This window comes from Numida meleagris, chromosome 18, assembly GCF_002078875.1.
Source record: "Numida meleagris isolate 19003 breed g44 Domestic line chromosome 18, NumMel1.0, whole genome shotgun sequence".
Taxonomy (NCBI): Eukaryota; Metazoa; Chordata; class Aves; order Galliformes; family Numididae; genus Numida; species Numida meleagris.
This window is the reverse complement of record NC_034426.1, coordinates 5,504,649-5,526,483: the sequence shown is the minus strand read 5'-3', so window position 1 is coordinate 5,526,483 and position 21,835 is coordinate 5,504,649. Positions and strand designations below refer to the sequence as shown.

General features: G+C 42.2%; 1 protein-coding gene across 1 annotated transcript; it reads right to left on the bottom strand.

Annotated features, from left to right (window-relative positions):
- RPA1 (replication protein A1) lies at window positions 1-21,765 on the bottom strand. Its single transcript, XM_021415843.1, has 17 exons — window positions 21,622-21,765; window positions 21,346-21,393; window positions 21,177-21,255; window positions 19,981-20,089; window positions 19,152-19,240; window positions 15,228-15,314; window positions 14,069-14,201; window positions 13,121-13,223; window positions 11,950-12,018; window positions 11,613-11,805; window positions 10,296-10,435; window positions 8,487-8,635; window positions 7,077-7,209; window positions 5,854-6,030; window positions 4,499-4,606; window positions 1,335-1,421; window positions 1-1,017 (listed from the first exon to the last, which is right to left on the bottom strand). The coding sequence occupies exons 1-17, from the start codon at window positions 21,652-21,654 to the stop codon at window positions 910-912; spliced, it is 1,845 nt and encodes a 614-aa protein (XP_021271518.1). The 5' UTR covers window positions 21,655-21,765; the 3' UTR covers window positions 1-909.

The following is a 21,835-nucleotide window of genomic DNA, read 5'->3' as shown; positions in this document are numbered from 1 at the left end:
TACACAGGAATTAAACAGTGTTTATTCAAACAAAGCACCCCCCATTGAAAGACCTGGTTCTGATTAACATCGTTACAAATAAAACCTAACAAACTGAACATACAGACACACAAAACGCATATAGGAAGGAAACGTGTGCTAAAATCAGTCAAAAACCTATAGTATTAATTGAAGTGAAAACTAAAGCAATGCTTTGTAGTTGCCTAGATTTCCCTGGGGGATGGAGAGTCAATGCTTATCTGCCTTCCTCAGAAGAGACAATTTTGATTAATATCAGACCCATCTGACTCAGTCTATTAAACCCTGAAGGAAGGATATTCTTCAGATATAAAAGATATGTCTTTGATTAATAATTCTACCATATTGCCATTCCAAGCATTAACTGCATGGCACCTGTGGAAAGAAAAAGCCTTTGAATTCTACAGAAAATAACTAACTTGTGCTAATAGACCTGTTCTCCTTCGTCCAGATCTGAAAGCTGCACGACACTCTTCCTCCCATCCTCTGCAGAACAAGTCCAAGTGCCAAGGTTGTCACTATTTTCTCGCAAAGACGACACAATGGTTATGTAATTCAGGTTTATGTATAGCAAGAAAGCAAAGTTACTTCAGATTTTCTGAATGCTTTGTCTAAAGATACTGACAATCCGTCTAGAGGATCCTCTTTAGTGCTGTCACAGTTTAATAGACCACAAGAGTCTACAGCATCATGGCCACTGGGTGCACTCTTAAGCTACCAAGGGCACATCTTCAGAGAAATGCATTAAATCACTCAGCCCACTACACTGGACTACCATGCGTGGTGTAACTAGTGTCAAATCATCATACACAGAGCAAGGAAAAAGTCAACGTCACGTCCTCCGAGTTCTTCCTGGACGTCTGTAGCTTTGATCAAGCAGCACGAGCCTTCTCATCCTAGCTGAGCATTTCTCCTGATGCTCGCGATCAACCTCTTGCTGTATTCCCTGTAGTTTACAGGTTTGACGTCCAGTGCTGTAGCCTTAATACGAGATTCGTCCTGTGAAAGAGGAAAAATGGCATGCAGGAAGAATACTCAGTGCCCGAGGCATTCGGTTCTAACCTCTCTGCCCTGGTAACTTACTGTTTGTGGTACCAGGATTAGCTGGGAGAGCAGACAACTCCCAGAGCAGCTACACTGCTTTCATTTGGAACAAGCCATGCTGGAGGAACCAGAGAGGAAGCAGCTTGAAAGGCAGCGGATCCTCCTCTGGTGCCCAAGAATGACAGTGGTTGCTGTAAGTCACTTGAAACTTCGCCCCACAAAGACGAGAGGAGGAAGCCATCTCCTATGGAGGCATTGTGGAGGATACTTACATTGTACGTCTCCAGTTTTACTCTGATCTTGAACTCATACGTGTTGAAATTTGCATTCTGAAAGACTTCTTCAAACGCCTGCTCGTTCTGTGAGGAGGACAAAGAACAGATACCAGCTGCACACACTCAAGCTTCTGGTAGTGCCATGACCTTTCACAACAGCTTATCTTTTGCTCGTGTTCACTAAATATTGGAACTAACTCATTCGTGCACACAGACCTGAGTTTACCCCCTAATTTTAGATGCCAACACCATAGCTTAAAGCTTTTGAAAGTTTAGTTCAAGGTGAAAAGAACTTTTTACAGATCTAAACAAAATAAGGCAGAATTGCAGGGAGCCTGCAGCCAAACATACAGCCAGAGTTAACTAATTCCCTGTTAGTTGTCTTATCAGTCGTTCCGTTTCTCTGCTTATCCACTGAGGTTGTGTGTATCCTTCACATCCTGACTGACCTATTTAAACAATGATCTATAAAAGAGTGGATGCACGTTTTGAACATCTTTTATAGCCATTAGAAGACCATGTCACATTCACAACATAAGCTACTTCTAATTACCATATGAGCACTAAACATAATCATCATTTATTACAGACAATTTGTCAAAACAGTAGAAAAGAATCAGACAAGTTGAAGACTGGGGAGTTTGTTCTTGTAAAAATGCGTTAAAATCTCTGCTGACATCCCACAAAAAATGCTGCAGCCCTACAGTGATAAAGAAGTGTCATTATTAATACATTTATCCACCAAATACACTCGATTAGTCCATCCAGAAGAAGGTGGAGCATCCCCTTCCCTCTCATTCCAAGTGTTAAAGCTGCTGGTTTTAATGTGTGCAGCGCTATTTTACACCGCATTGTGATTCTTCTAAGGTTTAGAAAGTGCAACAAATGAAAGCAAACAGAAGTAGCTAGCTGCAGACTGCAAAATTTTGGCATATCCCTCCTGAATATTGAAAACCCTTTCCCGAGCCCATCATACGGATTAGAGGATAAGGAAGGTCACTTCATCAAGGATTTGGCTTCCGTTTCCACCTCTGCCACAAGCTAGACCAACCATTAGTGAGTGGAAAACACTGCTGGCATAGCAGTCACTGCCACCCCACATTAATTCTTTGAGTAACAAGTGTGGTAGAGAAGGAGATGAAAGACGTGGCATGCACACGCTTCACTCAGTCCCTGGCTGTACGTGGACTCAGTGCACACTGTAAGCAGTGGGAAGATTTCCACTGACTTCACAGGGCCCTGGATGAGGTCTTCAGAGAAAAACCACTGAGACGAGCTTACTGAAAACACATCAAGTGCCATATTTAAAGCTCGTAAAAGTGTCAAATCAAAAACAATTTCTCCCGGAACACAAAGCATTCCTGCTCAAGGGCTCGTTCTGTATTATGCTCCATTTTCTATCCCCGGCCATTTCCATTAGGCAGCTCTTCAAAAGACATTACATGTTTGTATTGTTGCATAGGATCTGCTGCCTCTCCTCCACTCTCTTCGGCATTAAAAGTGACTAAGAAATGTTGTTTGAACTCTAGCAGAGATTAAGCATGACTGAACTAAGACAATATTGACAAGATAATCATGTCTGAAAATGGAAATTCAGAAGTGCAGGCACTCCTAATTAGAATGCCCTGGGAATATGTTTTTCTACAGAACAGAGGTGTCCAGCCTGCAGGATACCACAAGAACTTGTAGCATCTAAGGACCACAAGCTTTGCATCACTTACCCGGAGAAGTGCAGGGTTATGGGAAAACTAGGCCTGCTTTACAGAAATGGCTCAGGACCATCAGGATTACAGCCTCCTGGGATCCCAGAGCCAAGCCATGGGCTAACCAATGACTGGAATGTCTGTGGAGCCCCTATATCAGCCATACTATAGACTCAGCGTGGGAGCACAGCAATATTCATGGACAGTTCAATAGCTTAATACATTTTCCACAGTAATAACAAATATAAAACAAAGCCCCACAGATATTGTGTAGTAGTCATCTGAAAGCAAGAGGAGATTGTTTTGGTGGGAAGAAAGGAAAACACGGCAGAGAAACACAGAGACAGAGAGAAGAAAATACTGTCTGTTATCATTCAATGGCTTACAGCCATGTTAAAAACCGTTCTAATCTGCCAAAGAAAGATTACTTAAGCATCTCTGCAAATGACCTATTTTAAAGTCATAGTTTTGGTACTGCCCTCAAAGTTTCTGGTAATATGTGGTGAAAAAAGAGCCCTCAGAAGTGGCCTGACACACAAGCCCAGAAAGCTTCCTGCCTACTTACAAAGATACATACAAAGTGTTCCGGAGCTTTTTGGTTTTGTAAACAAATTTTTGGAACGCATGAGGGATAATACTATTTGTATTCATGGCTAGAACAGTTTTGTGCAGATCTTTCCAATCTAGGTACGATAAAACAGCCTGTCCTTTCTCCTGTAGTCAGTGTGTCACAGCTGTCAGCCCTCTAAAGGCTGTCGTCCTATTGACAAGAAGTCAGCTGTCCCTCAGGGTCCAGGTGATAGGGACAGGCTGATCTTCAGTCTAACAGCCAAAAGAGCTCAGAGGTAGACAGACTGACTGTGGGAGCAAACTATGGGGGAAACCAGGCAAATCTCTGTTCTCCAGGCAGATGGCCCGTGGAAAATAATCCCGAGAAGAGTAAACAAGTCCCTGCCAAGAACTTCAGAATAGGGAGAAGCGATGATTTGGGAACTCGTACAAGATCCTCAAGTCCAACATCTGGAGAAAGCCTCTGGCCATCAGACTTCTGAGTTGGGCTATTAGCTCAGAGCACGAGCAATGTCAGCTTCTCAGATAAATTCCTTTTCTTGTCAGAAAATCCCTTTCTTTCACATGAGCCTTTTGTATTTGTTTTAATAATGCTATTGATTTCTACTACAGCTACATGAATACAACCCAATGCCCTTGCACTGGGTTATGAGTACAGTAGGTATGTACACAGGTATGAGACCGTGCTCTCCGCTGCATCAGCACTGATGCTTCACAAGCAAACTGCATCTTTCCCAAGTTGTGCTTTTATTCAACATTACAGGAATATTTCCTTACCAGCAGGATCACAGAAAGCAGGAAATTTGAGGTCTGCTCACCAGCAAGATGCGTAAAACACACATCTACTTCTCTGTGTTTACTACAAATGTAATAAAGTAATGGACTGACCTTTTCCTTCAGCTCTCCCAGGAAAGTAGCGCTTTGCCCAAGAATGAATTCTGCTGACTCCTGGAAGCAAGTCACCCACTGATAATCTAGAGAGTCTGCAATGGTCACCTAAAAAAAAAAAAAAAAAAGTAATTCCATCCAGTTGTACTGTCTTCTTTGAGCAAGAGCCAAAAGTAGTATTTGTTTCACAGCTCAAGAACTCCTTGCACCACAGCCACTTTCCACCAGTGATGGTGGAAGACAATTACTTACTCTTTTAGTTTTTAAGAGAGCTCAACAGAATGTCAGAGTCATTTGAAGCAAGTTAATATCGTCAGCATGCTGTGCCATAAGAAAAGGCCAACAAGATCAGAGCAATAAAGGCTGATGGATATTCAGTTCCTTTTCCTCTATCACTGATGAGCACAAACAGGTAGCCCAGAACGGTAACAGCCAAGGGTGACACCAGCAAGACTGAGACCTGCATTTATTTAGCACAGACACGAGAACTTGGGCATAAATACATGTGATGCTACGTTATGAGACAACTAGCGAAACGTTCAAGGACAAGACAGAGCAATAAACAGATCAAGTACTAGCCTCATCCGTGAGGCTGCTTTGACAATTAGGAATGCAAAAATAGGAGACAAACTGTTCTGAAGGCCTTAATTGTAACCTCAGTATCCCCTTTTTATATTCTAGGAGAGAGACTCTGCCACGTTAAGTAGCTCGCGTATTCCTAGAAGTTAACTGCTAGAAATTATTCAGAAGCAGTTTGTGTTTTAGTGAGACTGCAGGGATAGTTCTCTCTGCATGCCCACCTGGCACAGCATTTCTAAGAAGCAGATACAACTCAAATGTATAATGTAAAAACAGAAGAAGGTTCAATGCTTATGGGGTAAGCAGGCATCACAATAATAATCCTCACTGCCTTCCGAATCAGGCTCCATTAAAGCCTGAGACAGAACAATACCTACAAAAGAAAATGTACTAAATATAGGTAGCAGCTGTAAAAGTGCAATTACTGCTCTCCAGAAATGCCATTTTACTTCAGTTTATCTTCACTACTGAAGAGGCGTAGGCCATCTGTACTCTGCACTGCATAGTACACTTAGAAACCAGAATCAACTGAGCTAGCATCAACTTTTTGGCAAAGAGAAAAGCTTTTAATTGGAGCGCTAGGAAAACAAACTGCTTGTCAGCTCAATGAAACATTCCTCACCCAGGTACAGAACGCAAGTCACTTCAATACCCTCTAACCCACGGGCACCTTCGACAAAAGCAGCGGCCTAATGCCCCACTCTCTCCAAATACTTCTCTGCAGCACCCAGGGGAAAGCAGGGAGAATCAGTGCCTGCCCTAACGCGCTCACTTACCAGGAGCATCATGCGGTACTTGAAGTTGGGGAATTCGCGATCGCACTTCTCACAACGATACAGTCCATTCTGCTGGTCTATCACTTTCTTGTTGCAATCCTGAGAGGGACAGGCCTGGTACATGCAGTTCTCTTTGCGCAGATGTACTATTGTGCCCACACAGCTAAAATAATCCGCCTAGGAGAGTGAGTGTGCAACATTAGCCTCAAAATACTCAGTGTTTTCCAATTCTGAATTAACCACGAAGCAAGGCGTCCATACTTGGATATTCAGGATTAGAAAGCTTAACAGCTATGGATTATTGGGAAACTGTAAATCAACCCCTGTTGCAATCATTTCCAGGCTTCCATTATGTTAAATAAAGCCCCTAGAGCAAGATTATTCTGTGTTTCCGTTGCGGGGAACTCCGATTGCTAGGTTTTCTTCAGATAAAGCATATTTGCTTCTCCATTGTGTCTGTTCAAATCTCTACTTTTTCCACAGGATTAAGATTCTGCACTTTCCTAGGCTTCTTTTAGGAGTCAGTACAAAAAACCAGAAAGCCTACTGTGTAGTATTACAGATAAGCGTTTGATTAAACTATAGCCCACAGAACAAAATACCCACTCACCACACTGAAATCATCACCCTAATGGTTTAAGACCACAGTCAAGTCTTTCAACAGATGAACAGGGGTTAAGAACCACATGCAAGAAAGGCACGGGTAATTCGGCTACTTCCTGTGAAAGTTCTTTATCTAGATCAAAGTTTCGCTGTATCCTGAATGGCTTAGTGCTAAAATTTTGAAAAAAAAAAAATAATAATTATACATCTTTAAAAATAGGTTGGAGCGAGTCAAGAAGCATTTTAAGCCTAGGAAGGCTCCTGGGCTAGAATGCTAGAGAGCTGGGTCTAGCTGTTCTATTGAGCAAGCTTGCCTTGAAAACCACTTCCTCCAAATGCACCTGTTTGTCTTACAACACTCCGTGCTATTTATATGAACATCTTTGGGGTGGTCTATTTGTCACTATTTATCCAAGACTTCGAATTCTCTTGCACGCACAGGATCATGCTGCGACGTCAGCAAGGGACTCGGACTCAGTGTTTTGGTTTGGATGGTTTTTGCTGTTTACAGAGGAAGCACACACGGCCCAACAAGTGGACTAACCCAGCAAGCAGAACACCTAGGCTTTCTGTCCCCTCCCTGGAACACACAAGGCGTGCAGTCAGCTGCCATGCCTTACCTTATCTCCTTGTCCCAACCTCTCCGATTTGGCTTCGGACAAAGTTTTCCAGTTGGTACTTACTCCCGACGCCGACCCACCTCTCACATCAGAGATGGAGGCACATTCCAGAAGCTGCCCCTCAGAGTCAAACCTGGAACCACAAAGACACACTGCTATTTTTGGATAGCAGTCCACCCTATTGTAAGCTTACGTTTCGTTTCATGTACTTAATGCATGAAGGATTTTTTCTTCTTAAAATCAATGATTGCAAAGGAAACAATCGCAGTAATTTGTGTATATTGCAAACAAAAATAGCATTTCAGAATAAGTTAATACTCTGACTTAATTAGCATAGTATTTTATAAACCCACAAAAGGAGGGCAGCTTTGTTCTATATAACTGCAATTTGTTTGCCAGCTAGTGGTCAAACCACGCACTGCATGCTTCTTAAAGGCAGTCAGATAACAAGATTTAAGGGCATCAAGATATTTCCATAATTAAAATTAAATTACACGGTACCATTATCTTTGCAGCAGCTTCAAAAGGAACAGCAAATAGCATTGAACAAATTATGCCTCCTGTGTTAAAATAAGAAAGCACTCCTTTTCTGAAAAAGGTTGTACTATCATCCCATTCAGGCGTCTTTTGTGATTTGAGAAACACCAATAGAACTCAGAAACGGAATGTAATTAAAATGTGACAGCAATAGCTGAGACCCACAATCAATTTCATCTTCAACAACCCTCTGAAGTATAGAGGCAGCTCTGCTCAATCCGAATAATGGAGAACGCCAACAAATATTTTATGCATGTTTAAAGGATTTAGCCAGAATGTGAGCCCAGGATTCACAAAACCTGATGCTGCAGGGACTTCACCCCATTAGCACATGCACCAAATCTCACCGTGTTAGTAGCTATAGCAGATAATTTAGCAACAACTACCTACGCTAGAAGCAGCAATGAAGCACTAAGAAGTCACTTGGTTTTCCTGATAAAAATAAAAGTGTTATTTCGCTAATTGAAAAATATCTGTTAAGGAATAGACACTAAGAAGTCAGCATAGCTCCCCCAGTTCATATTAACAGAGGATATAATAGATACCACAAAATGGAAAGAGCCCACTAAAAAACTCCGTTCTCTCTGTTAATCAGAAAGTAGAGTTGGTCAAAAGCCTGATTTCATGCAGCCTTCCAAGACTTTGGGTCAGCATGCACTACACTCCTACTTTAATTCTTCCAACATCTGTCATGGAATTGCAAGTTTGCAGACTGAACTGTGCTTTCAAGGAAGAGAAGTTTCTATAAGCCTGGAACCCATATCATGTGCTCCCTCTCTTCAGTACTCTCTACAGTGCTCAAATGTAGAGAAATAGAATAAAACGAATACTCCACAGCAGGAGAAATGAGTCAACACAAGCATGCAGTCATACCATCCTCGGAGCTTAAAAGCCTCTGGGCTATCAGGGTTGACAACCACCGTACTCGATGACAGGACAGACAGGCTTCTACCACCAAAATCAGAGACTCGGGCTCCTCTGATGGCTATCACAGGTTGTCTAGAACCATCAAACTTCTCAGCCTGCATGTGTGGAAAACAAACAAACAAAAAAACCCAACGGAAAGTGTTAGTAAGCATGCTACAGTAAAGATACTGAACTTGCAGTCATAGGTCACAGATTATGACAAAAGACCAAACCCAAGTCAAATCATCTTACCGTAGTTGGGAGGTATGGCTTTAGACAGCAGCACTAGGAGTTTAGGAAAGGCAGCTAGTAGCTTTATAATCCTAACACCCCATTTCTCGAGGAACTAGAGAATCCTTCCATCCATGCAGCAGCTGTACACCACCAGTTTGAAGAAAAGGGACTGAGCACCTCCATTAGGAGTTTTAGACATGGATTTTAGAAAGGGAGATGGGTTACAGGAATGAAGGTTTCTCCATACAGAGGTTATTTGGTCAAATTAGTCTCTTTGGGATACCAAACAACTCACTTGGCTTGACTGGGCCAACCACGTCTCTTCACCTACAGCTTATGAAGCAGAAGCACAGGTATGCTGACCAAACACTTTCCTCAGCTTTCCATTTTCTGTTTTTAATCTCATAAAGCTGCTTTAATGCTGTTCAGTTGCTATCAGTTTGTTATCCGACTAAAGTCTGACACTAACAAAGAATCTCTTGGCACTAGAGAGGTTTTGAAAGGTATAGATTTCCTGGACACCACACCACTTAACAAGCAAGGAAAGGATCATGTGCTTACGGACCACAAATGAGCTGGAGTTAGCAGCAGCACCCGCTGTATCCATGAGATACAAAAAGAACACACATCTTGACAGAGAGAGCAGTGAGTTATTGGGGAGATATGGATTCTAACGTGAGGTGTGCCAGCTGCAAGCCGTAAGTCACTTCCCCTCGATGCTTATGTTACCTTTACACTACAACACAGCAAGCATTTAACTGTCTAAAATACAGATCCCTGATCTGAGAGCTACACGAGACGTTCCTAACTAGTAACCTCTCCAGTAACAAGCTGGTTCAACCTCAAAACTTGATGATACTGAACCTCACTTTAGTTCATTTACATCAGCAGATGGTTAACAATGTTCAGCCACCCACAGTATCAGAGCACTTGATCGTTTAGCCATGAGGCACCAATGCCAGGCTGGCAGGATCACTCCCATTTTATAGACCAGAAAATAAATCCTTAAGTATCTACACCTTGGAAAACAAAGTAGTTTGTTATCAAGATAAAGAAGCAGTTTGCTGTAATTACACAGACTTTCCATTCCCAAAGCTCTGACATTTTAAACTCTTAGTCTGAGATACAGCCTTTCAAACCCCTAGTTAAGCAGCAATTTATTCAGGGTAACAGGTATCCCACCCTAAGAATAGAATTCATTGCACATAAGGCATCTGTAGCCATCAGGCTTTTCCATGATCGAACCACAACTCATATTCTCTTCTAAATCAGAAGCCTGTTATCTACAGTCTTTGTGCTTGAGACATCATGTCTGCAGTTGTTCAGAACACATTAGTCAGATCACGTCAGCAGTTTGTCAGAAAAAGGTTACGAACATCACACCTGAATGAAACCAGACAGTCTTTCACCTTCTTTCTACCCCTGATCCTCCAACACCTAGGACTCTGTCTCAGTACTATGCCCATCTTAGATGACAAGAGTATGTATTTCTTCACCCGACACAAAAGACCTTTGCTTAAGAACAGGTAAGAGAGCACATACCTCATTTCCCCATAGCGTTGCTGTCACCAGTTTCCCTGATGTATCCATCAGATGCACATTCCTCTTCGATACCTCCCTATTGCTAGCTTTCACCACAATTTTAGTGACATCTTCATAGCTCTTACAAATTCCAATTACATCTGAAAAAGAGTTACAACTCAGTTAGAGTTGCTCAAGGGTCACAGTCGGGGAATACAACACCACAAGAGAAGAATTCATTCCTAGTGTCAGATTTTTACCTTGCAATATCCCAGCTCCCTATTCAAATCAAATCTGATATGGAAATTAAGTGTATTATGGCAGGAATGCTCCACTACAGAGTTCTTCAGCACTTTAATTTTGTTGACGAATTCATTAAGATATTCATGAATGCAAGCCTCACCACATTAGAGAGATCAAGGCATCGCAATCTCTCTTTCCATCACATTCTGCCAAAGGACTTCAGCCCCGATTCTTGCTGTGCTTAAACATACCCTTGCTGGTTAAGCAGAGGGCTCTCAGGCAAAGGGTTTCAAAATGACCTAACATGAAGAAGCAACTGGCTAGTGCCCTTGCTGCAGCCCCCTAGACCACACACTGCAACTTGAACGAGTTTTGGAGGTTGAACTTGACGACCTCCAGAGGCCCCTTCCAACCCAAACCGTGCTGTGATTCCCGTGAAGCCTGCACGTTTCGGCAGTAACAGCTAAAGCAGTGCCCTTTGCACTCCCTAACAATAACCTATTTTGAACATCCTAGATCTACCTTTAAAATTCCTAGCTGAATGCATCTGAATCACATGCATCTTGTGCCTGTGAAACCTGAGCTCCCTCGCCCCCACCCAAGCCTCTGATTTTTCCGGAGTACTCTGCCCAACAAATTACAGAAAAACAAACCCCCAATACTTCACAAAGCAAGCCAAAACAGTCATGCAGCTTGGACTTGGATGCAATGCAGCATGCCAAAATCACTACCAAGATAATTAGATAGTGAAAGCAAGTAAGACCACGGAAGGTATGAAACGCACACGTGCTGAGCAAGGACGCTTTTCTTTCAACCCTTTTCTGTGGAAAACAATGATCGCAAGACAATAAACAAGTAGCATCTACTGTCTTTAGCTTGAAGTACAATTTTGCAGAGAAATCAGTATATATTGTTAGCAGAACAGGAAAAAGGCACCTCAACCATAAAATTGCCTACGGCATTTTTAACGGCAACCCCCACAGGCTAAGTCCACCCAGAAGATCACCTTCTACTGCTCACTGCCTCCCCAGCATTCACAGTACTAAAATAAAGTTTCTAAGTCTTATAGCATGTCATTTCACTACCCAGACTGACCGACAATTGAGTCTTTGGGTGTGTTCTCCAAGTCAGAGATGGATACAAAATCAAACTGAACAGATGGAAGGTGCTGGGCATCATCACAGGGCACAACCGAAGTCTCATTAGTGAATGTAATCTCGTAATCATTCTTAACAGCTGTATATTGCTTGTTAGCAGTCTTCAAATTGCCTCTGGTAAAATAATATACCTAGAGGAGAAAGCAGTGAAACAGAGGATATTATCAGAAGTCAGCCAGAGAAAATAGATTGTGTTCACCTTTAAAAATCCTTGCTGAGCTGAAGTGCCTCTTTTCTAGCTCATGTCAGACCATGAAAGCACAACACGAGCGTACCTTGTTCAGTTCAATGAGAGGGAAGAACTTGTCTGCTTGATCATTGAATGCAGTAGCTCTAATCTCACCCTGCAGGAAAACAGGAGAGGCGGTCAGAACTGAAATTCAGCATAAGTAAATAAATTACATTAAGAAATCCTTAACAACGTTAAGTGGCATCAGTTCTACAGACAGTGCAGGTTGCCAGGCTGCTCCAGACACCTGAGAAACAGACAACACTCTCCTTACATATACAGTTATAGCCAGAATGACATATTCCACACCTGACCATCAATTCTTAGATTCGAGTCTCATTAGCTTCCCTAGAGCTCTGGAATTACTATCACACAAACAGCACTGAGCAGGCACTCTTGAAACTACCATTAATTGCCATTACAGGAAAGAAAAGTTCAAATAGATCACCTAGCTCCACAAGTTAGCACACAGCATCTTGAGCTAAGTCCTGCTCATAAACAATGCCAAGTCCTTAACTAATAATTAATAACAACTATAAATTCCCTAATTTTTTTTGTTGTTTTTACATTTGACTACCAAGAGTATGCAGAGAAAACAAATGGCTGATGACAACATGTTACATTATTAACCTCACATTTTATACTAAATATAATCTTGCAGAATCTTGTTTGTTTTCACGACAGAAGGCGGTAATTTGATCAGAGGTTTGACAAACGGCAAGTTTAGTTGGATTAACCAGATACCATTCCCCAAACAAACCACAGATGAAATTTCCGAGTATTACAATAATTTATAGCCTGATTTCCTCACGAAAATGAAAGCTTATAACGTGGAGGCGATGCTCCTTTCACTCCTTGTTTTGTAACGTGTATCTAAGTCAGGGTGAGAGCTCATTCCCAATCTAAAGGAAATGATGACAAACAAAGTATTAGGTTATCTGTTTCCCTAAACAACCATATTTTGAAGCTGCAAAAATTGAGTCACACACTATAGACTTCGATGAAAAATAATCAGTAACGCCACACGTTTAAGACTTCATTCTGGATAAGAACTGGATCACTGATGTTCGAGATAATGAATATGGAATATGAACTTCAGTCATAATAATAAAAAAAGCACATTTTCTATAACACACTTTATTTCTTCTATTCTGCCTTTATGAAGGGTTCATCAGCATCTGGCATACATTATCTTTTTCTCAACATGTAACACTTACGCTTTCATCAACTAGCTCGATAGAGAAGAGCTTCCCTTCACCACGAGAGTTGCTCCACGTGCGGATCTGCCCTTTTTGGGTAACACGAGCACAAATGGTCCACCTGAAATTGTGCAAGAAATGAGAACTGTTCCGTGTCCTCTTTTATTTATATATATATATATATATTTTTTTTTTTAATTTATTTTTAGAAGAGATTGAATTTACCAACCTTTGGAACTGGAATGACACTATTTAAAAAGCCACAATTTTTTCCACTGCGCCTCAGCAATTCTACCTGCCTTTCTGCTGCTATTTTAATGGCCTCGACCATTAAGGGCAGAAAGTTGTATAGGCAGCAACAACAAAGCCAACCATAAAACATCCAGTACGACACAGAGGTGAAAAATCTTTCTGCAGAGCAGCAGGCCTCAAATCTTTCACTCTTCTAGGGGAGATTTCTCATTCGGCAGCTTGTCTGTTCTGAAAATCCATGCTAGAACTCAAGAGCCCAATTACACGATTTGCATTTATACTTAGGTAATCAAATCAGTTTGCATAACTTAAAAACTGTCATTCACCAAATAATTACACCCTCGTGCTTTTCAACAAAACAGCAGCCAAAGCGAATCGCTTCCCGAGATGTTTTGTCACTCCCTTACCAAAAAGAAGATCGCTTTAGGAAAAAAGGTAAGCCAACTGCTTCTCAACTAACATATTAAAAAGCTATCAAGCTTAGCCCGGTAACTTCACCAAGATGATGCAAGTCTCAGATTTTCAGAGTGCTGATGAAACAAAAAGACCAAAACCTGTGCAGCTATTTCTGTAGGTTCTTCGGTTTTGTTGCCCTCTCCCTCTCCCCTGTGTTAACGGGTAAAGACCAAACTTAATAAAGAATGACTTAAGAGATTCATACATCTCTATAAATATGATAAAGCCAGAAATACCTGGCAAACCATTAGAACTCACTTAGATTGGTATGGATTCAAGCTGGCAATGGGCACTACTTTGCACTGCGTTCCCCCTGGTGTCTTCACTGAGCTGGAAGCGCTGGCTTTACTAAACTGGTTTGAGGGAGCGTGGTACTTCGGAGCAGCAGAACCTTTCAAAAAAAGAGAACAAAAGAAACACAACCAAGCACACATCATTTTAGCCATGCAGACAAAACGCAGGTGAAGGTCAACTCATTCACCATGCTGTAATGTAACAGTTTGGTGAATCACTTCTGCTCTTGGTCACAGCAAATTTTTAGGCTGCAAGCGAGACACACCCAGAGCTTAGAAGCACATGCAGTGAAGATGGAGATGTGGCCCGAGTCAATCTAGGTGGCAAACAACCACTCAGCAGTAAATCCTCCAAAATATGGCACATCACGTTTTGACATAGACTTGGCCAAACAAGTAAGGAATGGTACCCCACAATCAAAGCACCTCCTGATGTAAGGCAGTACTACTAGTTCTAAACAGAACCTCCTTCATGTACAAATGCAGAACTTTCATCATCAGCTGTAAGGTGAGGAACGAAAACTTTGTTTTCTGCTGGAATAACGAGTGTCAAAATTTTGCAATTTCAAAATACCAAAATAATTCTTAAACACCAAGGTGAAAGCAGTACCGAGGGTTGGACTTCGATAACCTCATCGCTTTAAAAATAAGCCTACAGGTTGCTTGCCTTTTTCAGCATCTTGCTATTTCAAATCTTGATCAAAACACATCCTGCACCACATAAGCTGTTTGGCCTCAATAGCTCAGCACTGACAACACAACTTTCAGCCAGCTACAAATTGTAGATGACTTGGGTGCCCACTGAGCACCTTTTCAAGAGTGCAGAATTGCATCAGAGTAGATGTTCAGTTCACGCTGCTTTGTCAGAGCTGTTTCCTATTTGTTTTACCTGGGGAAGGGGGGGGGGGGAAATGAGGCAGTTTTTATTATTTTATTTTTAAAATTCAAATGACAGTAGCCTCTTTTGAGACGACTCATCTTTTCAAGCTACTGGTTTGTGTGATGTAGTATCTTCTGAAACATTATTACAGAAAGGGTCTTTTTTTTTTTTTTTTTTTTTTTTTAATTTAAAGTTTTGTTGTGCACAAATAGAAACCAGAAATCCTGCCCAGGATTATTCTTACCTGCTGCTGATAAATTGCCATTCTGTTGCTGTGGTTTGCTGGGTGCTGTGCTGGCTGTTGGAGCTGAAGAACGTTGCTGTCCCTGCCCTGGTAATCAAATTGAAAGAGACCATTTAGGACAGTAGGGAGCAGAGTAATTAAAAACTACCCTTCAGCCTTTTGAGGAAATTAGGTTTGCATGAAAACAAGATTTTCAACACAGGACACACGTTAAAACTCAGGTGTTACAGGGCACAGCAGCAGTAAGCTATCTGTTAAACAATATTAACATGGAGGAATTTCAGTCAGATCTCTTTCCTCAAGCAACTGCTTTCTACTTAAGAAGAATTCAGCGTTGACAGTTATTTAAAAGGACAGCACTGAAGTGATCCTGACAACTTCTCAGTTTTCATAGGCTTCTATTGCTGTGACAGGTAGTTTCTGCTACTATCTAACAGCCAGCATTTTTTTTTTTTTTTAAAAAAGCGTAGGGAGAATTCCTTCTTAAAATTCAGAGAGGACCAAAAAACCACCAGGTAAAGTCAAGCCTATAGTTAAAGAAAATACTTGCTACATTTTATTTTCAAAATATGAAGAAATGATGGGGGTGATAGGAAATTCTTGGGATACAATAGCACACTGCATAGGGAGCATGCCACAATGAGTACATTTTGTGTATATGTTTAGGCTACAGGGGTTTTACTTGGATTGCATTGATAATAAATTACAAGAGAAAGAACGGTGACATATGTAGGAAAACAGTATACCAGAGAAGTAATCCATAGGTCAAAAACTGGAGTTAATTTCCAGAAACAATTATTTTCCCAACATATTTTGCCTCCAGATCAGTAAATACCCGACACCTTCGTCTCTTAGGACACAGCTAACACTTCAGCCACCAGTTTGTGGGACGTCCTAGGTTGAGGCAGGCAAAGTCCCCTGATCTGGGGGTGTGAGCAGCAAGATGGGCAGGAAAGTGGAAAAGAAGTGAGACTGAATCCATAAGCATCACAAGGAACAAAGTAGAGAATCCCAGAAGAGAATGGCAAGAAAGGATACTGAGGAAGGACACTACTACCCCGATGAAGCACAGCCTGACGTTGCATAGCCTACACAGGTAACCCCACGGTTACTTTTAATCCAGACCAAGGTGTTGGCACAAAACCACTCTGCTCCTCTCACTTGTCGCAGCAGTCACAGCGGTGACAGAAGTCTCCCTAGCAACAGCGTGACGTCAAACAGCAACGTGCACTTACTGCAGAATCCACTAGATGGAGAAACCAGAGTTCCCCCTCACTTACTCAGAGGACTGAGTCAGTGCTCAACACCCCAAATTCACTGTGAATAAGAGAAGAGGGAAAAGACAGCGCTTAAGAGAAGTTACGTCTGGCCAGGGAAAGAAGTTGCAAGAACAGGAACGCGCACATGAAGGAAACAAGGAAACCCAAGACTTAAAATGCCTCATCACATTCCTGCTGCTTATAATGGCTTCACAGAACCCAAGACTTGGCTACATAGCCCAGTCTAATGTAGTAGCAGTAGTCCCAACAATCTGTTATTGAGAGGTCCTGCAATGCCTCTGTCCAAGGGCTGAGCTGCAGCACGGATGGAGGAAGAAGAGGGAGAGGTACTTTGAAAGAATGTGCTCCAAAAGACAATGGTGGAAAGAGCAGGAAGAAAAGCAAATGTACAAGCATTTCAACACTGAAAGATTAATGACAGAAATTAAACATAAGTAGCAAGTAATTGTTACAGTAAGAATGAAGTCCAACATCAGAGCAATTTCAATGAGATTAATGACAGTAATAACATTACCATGTAGCTTTGTACAAAGAACTAAACTGCTCAATCTTAATTTTCAATACTATAATGAAATGCTGCCTGAGAAGTTTTTATGGTATGTATCAAGAAGATTGCATCTCCAGCTTCCTTGTTAGGCAGATTAACCACCTACTGCTCAACTGCAAAGTGGCCAAAAGCAATCTCCTCACTGCCTGGGTCCTTCTGGGGTAGGAAAAAATATTCTTTAATCCTAGGTCTGGCAACTTGAGATCAGTATTTAAAGAAAGACTTGTCCTCTGTAACTGAAATATTATTTAATATTAACAAACAAACCAACCTTAACACCACCACGGTATGAATTCTGTAGAATTGTGTTAGTGTTAAAACGAAATATATCCTGCAGCAAATCTGGCATCTCTTAACCATCTATATTTGAGACCTTCATTGCTGAGTACTTTTGTATGTCAAAGTGAAGAACAGAACTTTCACCAAAATAACTTTAATTTTACCAGAATTTATACTCTTAGGGATGTATTTTTGGCTCAGTTCTGTAAGACAGAAGATTCTCTGTTGTTTCTAAGCAACAATATGACAAGAACGCCATAGTTCACAAGAAACGTGCTCTTGTATTGCACAAGCAAGCGATACGAGAGAAAGACAATACAGTCTGCTCAATAGGTGTTCCAAAAATCTTGGTCTCTACAGCAACTGTGAGATTAAGCCATAAAATCTGAGACGTCAACACATTTTTTAAACAGCAATTAGCTAAGTAACTACCAAAGGAACAAAGGATTCTTTAGGCTCATTTAACAAATGCATCTCTAATTCCCCAGGAAAAAGAAAAGTTGATGAAGAAAGATGTCTTGGCAACAAAGTCTAATTTCTACTTCGGTTAGTAAAGTAGATCTTAAACCAGAATTGCAGTATGTACCGCCATTCGTCCAAAATCTCTTACAGAAATTGCTGTCACTACTGTGTGGCTCCTTAACAGTAAAAACAAATTGATTCATTTCCACCAGGAGAAAGACAAACGAAAAAATCCCCTGGAAAAAAAAAGCTATTTGCTGTTGAATTTCAGCCATTATCTGTATGTGCGCCAACGATGGAGAAGCTCAAATATTTTCTTTAAGCATTTATTATCCTCTCTCTTTTCAGGAAAGAAAACTCCAGGAACAGAACGTATTTTTGAACATCTCAGGGGAAAAAAAAACAGACATTATTTTGAAAAAACATTTGCCTGAGAACTCTAACTTCAGCGCATGAAAATGAAGAACGCAGTTACTTACACAGTGTAAAACAAATAATTCACAGTAGGTCAGACCAAGGGCCACCTGGCACATCATCATTTTTCAGGTGGCAGGGAAGGAACAAGTGCTTAGGACAGCCTGCACGCTGGCCATGTTTTCATAACCATAAGTCATCTATCTACTTCGGGCAATTTTAGTTTCAGTGCTTCCATTCATGCAGAGGATGTATTGTTACGTTTAACAGCCTTTAATGGATTTTCTTTTTTTGCATGTAATTGCTTTTTGAACCTGTGCCAGTTTTTGGCACCTACCTCATGTAGCAATGTGTTCTATAATTTAGCTGTGCGCTGTTTGAGGAGGGGGGAGCAGTAGAGCCTTTGTTTTAAAACCACTAGCTGATAATATGAGAACTAAAAAGGAGCAAATGGATGTAGAGAAGAAAGAGATTCATCATTCTTTACTCATCCCCTCTGTGCCATCTTACAGTTTTATAGATCATTATTACGTCTTCCTCCCAACACTTTCTTCCCAGATAGAAGAAATCCTACCTTCCTTGGTTACTCACTACAAAAAGATACAGAACAGCTTTCACACACTCACTGGATCTCCACATAAAGACCACTAGCACATAATACAAACCTGTCAATGCTAACACAAAGCGCAGACACTTCTCAATACTCCTTAGAGATGGAAGCTTCAGCCAAGACGTGGAGCTTATGAAAATATGAACAAACCCTACTTTGTGTCACACAGATAGCAAGGATTTTCAAGATGCGGACATTTCTGTTCCAAGTGTAAGGGAGCTGCACATGCTTGACTGCTTCTTTTTAAATGAGAAGAAAGAAACAGATAGCTGAAAGAGTGTGATAACAGACAGCCTGCTCACAAGAGGTTTTTGTTTATTGAGGATACTCACCTTCGTTGTACGGCACTGGATTGCCGACAGTCCCACCAACCATATCAGCAGTTTTCAGAACATCTAAATCCATCAGTATAACCACTCTCCTACAAACACAAAATACACAGTAATAAAGATTCACTTCCTCTGTAAGTCTATCAGGCTCTGAGTATCCTTTTCGTGCACATATGAGAACCAGCCACTAGGGGCTGATTCTTTGTACAAGGGAATGTGGAAAACAAAAGCTCTCCACTATCAACTTAACCTTCTCGTGTTGTACAAGTAGACTTGAAAAAGTATCACATTTCACCAAGGACACTGACAGCAGGCTGAACGGGCACACAAAAATGTCTTGAAACAATACCGTTTTAAAAGTATCAAAACCTTGCCAGATTTTCTAAGAGAATCCACTCTGCCTCAAAAGAAGTTACATTTCCTACACAAAAACGTGGAGTAAAATCAGATGCAGAAGTCCAGATCGTGTTCTTCCAGACATACATCATTTTCAGATGATCACTTCTCGTTTCACAGCACCTACTTCACTTCTCTCAAAGTCTCACAAAAGATCAAAGATTTCATACCACACAACCTTCACTGCTTCTTTTCCACAGCAGGTAGTTTTAAGTGAATTGAAACGAAGCAGTACAATTTGGTGTATTCCACCTGGAGGCCTTCAATTACCGAGTTACTTTCTGCAAGTGCTTACACTGTGTGGTTTCCTTCCTGCACTTATTATTTTCAGAAATGCTTAATCAAGAAGATTTGGCCTTCACTCAGTCCCACAGGACAGAGCATCCATTAGCACAGCTGCCTTTGCGTAGAACCATACTTAAAGAAATGCATGTACCTTCCATCTTTCAAGCTGTTGACAATGAATCTGTTAATCTGGCAAATACAGTGTGCTGATAAGCGTTCCTCTTCCACAAGGGGGTTCAGCTGTGTCGCCAACATGAATGCTACAGGGACAGAAGAACGTTAAAAACATTAACACATGCTCATATTAAAGGGGCTGCCTCAGCTGGCCTCCTTCCCAGTCCACAAGCATTATGTTAGATCTACAACTGGCTAAGTTAATTAGCACGTAGAAGACAGTGCAACAGCTAATAAGTTGCAACACTGAACACAAATTATGTTGTATTCATTCCCCAAACTTCTCAGAGTGCAATGAGTGATCTCATCAGTGTTTACATATACTGAAAGTGTGGGAGCTAAATGGATGGGGCCAGGCTCTGTGTAGCAGTGTGCAGCGACAGGACAAAGGACAACGGGTAAAAGCTGGAAAGGAACACAGGAAGTTCCATACAAACACACAAAATAACTTCTTTACTGTGAGGGTGCCAGGGCAATGGAACAGGCTGCCCAGGGAGGTGGTGCAGTCTCCTTTTCTGGAGATATCTGAGACCCACCTGTATGCTTTCCTGCTCTAAACTGCTTTAGGAGGCGGGTTGGACTCGATGATCTCCAGAGGTCCCTTCCAACCCCTGTGATTCATAGAATGGTTTGGGTTGGAGGGGACTTTAAGATCATCCAGTTCCAACCCCCCTGCTATAGGCAGGGACACCTCCCTCTAGATCAGGTTGCTCAAAGCCCCATCCAGCCTGGCCTGGAACACCTCCAGGCAGGGGGCATCCACAGCCTCTCTAAGCAACCTATGTCTCACCAACCTCACCATAAAGAATTTCTTTCTAATATCTAGTTTAAATTATGTGATTCTATGCTCATATATGATATGATTCTATGATCATATACTGACGTCAGAAGAAGACTGAGCTTGATTACTTTAAAAATCAGCGTTACAAAACCACATATAGACATCCATATTTTCATTATAACCTGTAGCAATCGCTTACGCCTCACAAAGAAAGTTCCAAAAGAGAAGGAACTGTCTGAGTGCTACAGCGCAGCTGCACACTTCAGGCAGTCCGTGGTCCCTACACACACCTCGCTCTCCTTCAGCACTGGTTTCATCGCTACGCACCCTGACGCTGCACTGAAGCTGGAGCACTGTTGGTGCCACCACACTTACAAACACCTCATACTCACAGGAGAGAGTGTTCACCCCATCGCTCATCAGCACTCGGTACCGCGGAGGCCCATTTCCCGTGGCGATAGCCCGGGTGTTCTGCGGGAAAACAGCACATTGTCATTTCTCGCTCATTTCTTAAGCCCTTCAAAACCACGCATCGATGTCTTTAGCAACCCCGGGACTCACGATGACTTGCAGCACGGGCCTGAAGACGTTCTCCCCCTGCATTATGGCCTGGAAAAAAGAGGAAGAGCCTGAGGACAGTACCACGCTGCGCTCTGAGGCGCTCATAGACCCAGCACTTAGAGGAAACGGTCCCTGGGGCAGCACTGGGCCTCTACTCGCTTCCTTCCCCCTCCGGCCCTCCTCCACTAGCCCAGACGTGACGCAGTCCTCAAGTTTCCCCCCTCAACCTTCACAGCCCGGACCCATCCCGGCTTCCCCCGCCCCAGGACCCCTCACCGCGATGGCGCCTTCACTCAGCCCCACGCTCATGGTTACGCTCCGCTCTCCTCTCCTCTGCTCTCCACGCTCCGCCGCTGCTGCCGCCAAATCCTCCCGCCGCCCCGAGCCACGCTCCTCCTTCCGGCGTTCATCCAACGTCGCGCCGCGGGCGCGCCCAGCGTCGCGCTCCTATTGGCTGCCAGGCGCTGTACGGCGGAAGTGCGCTGAGGAA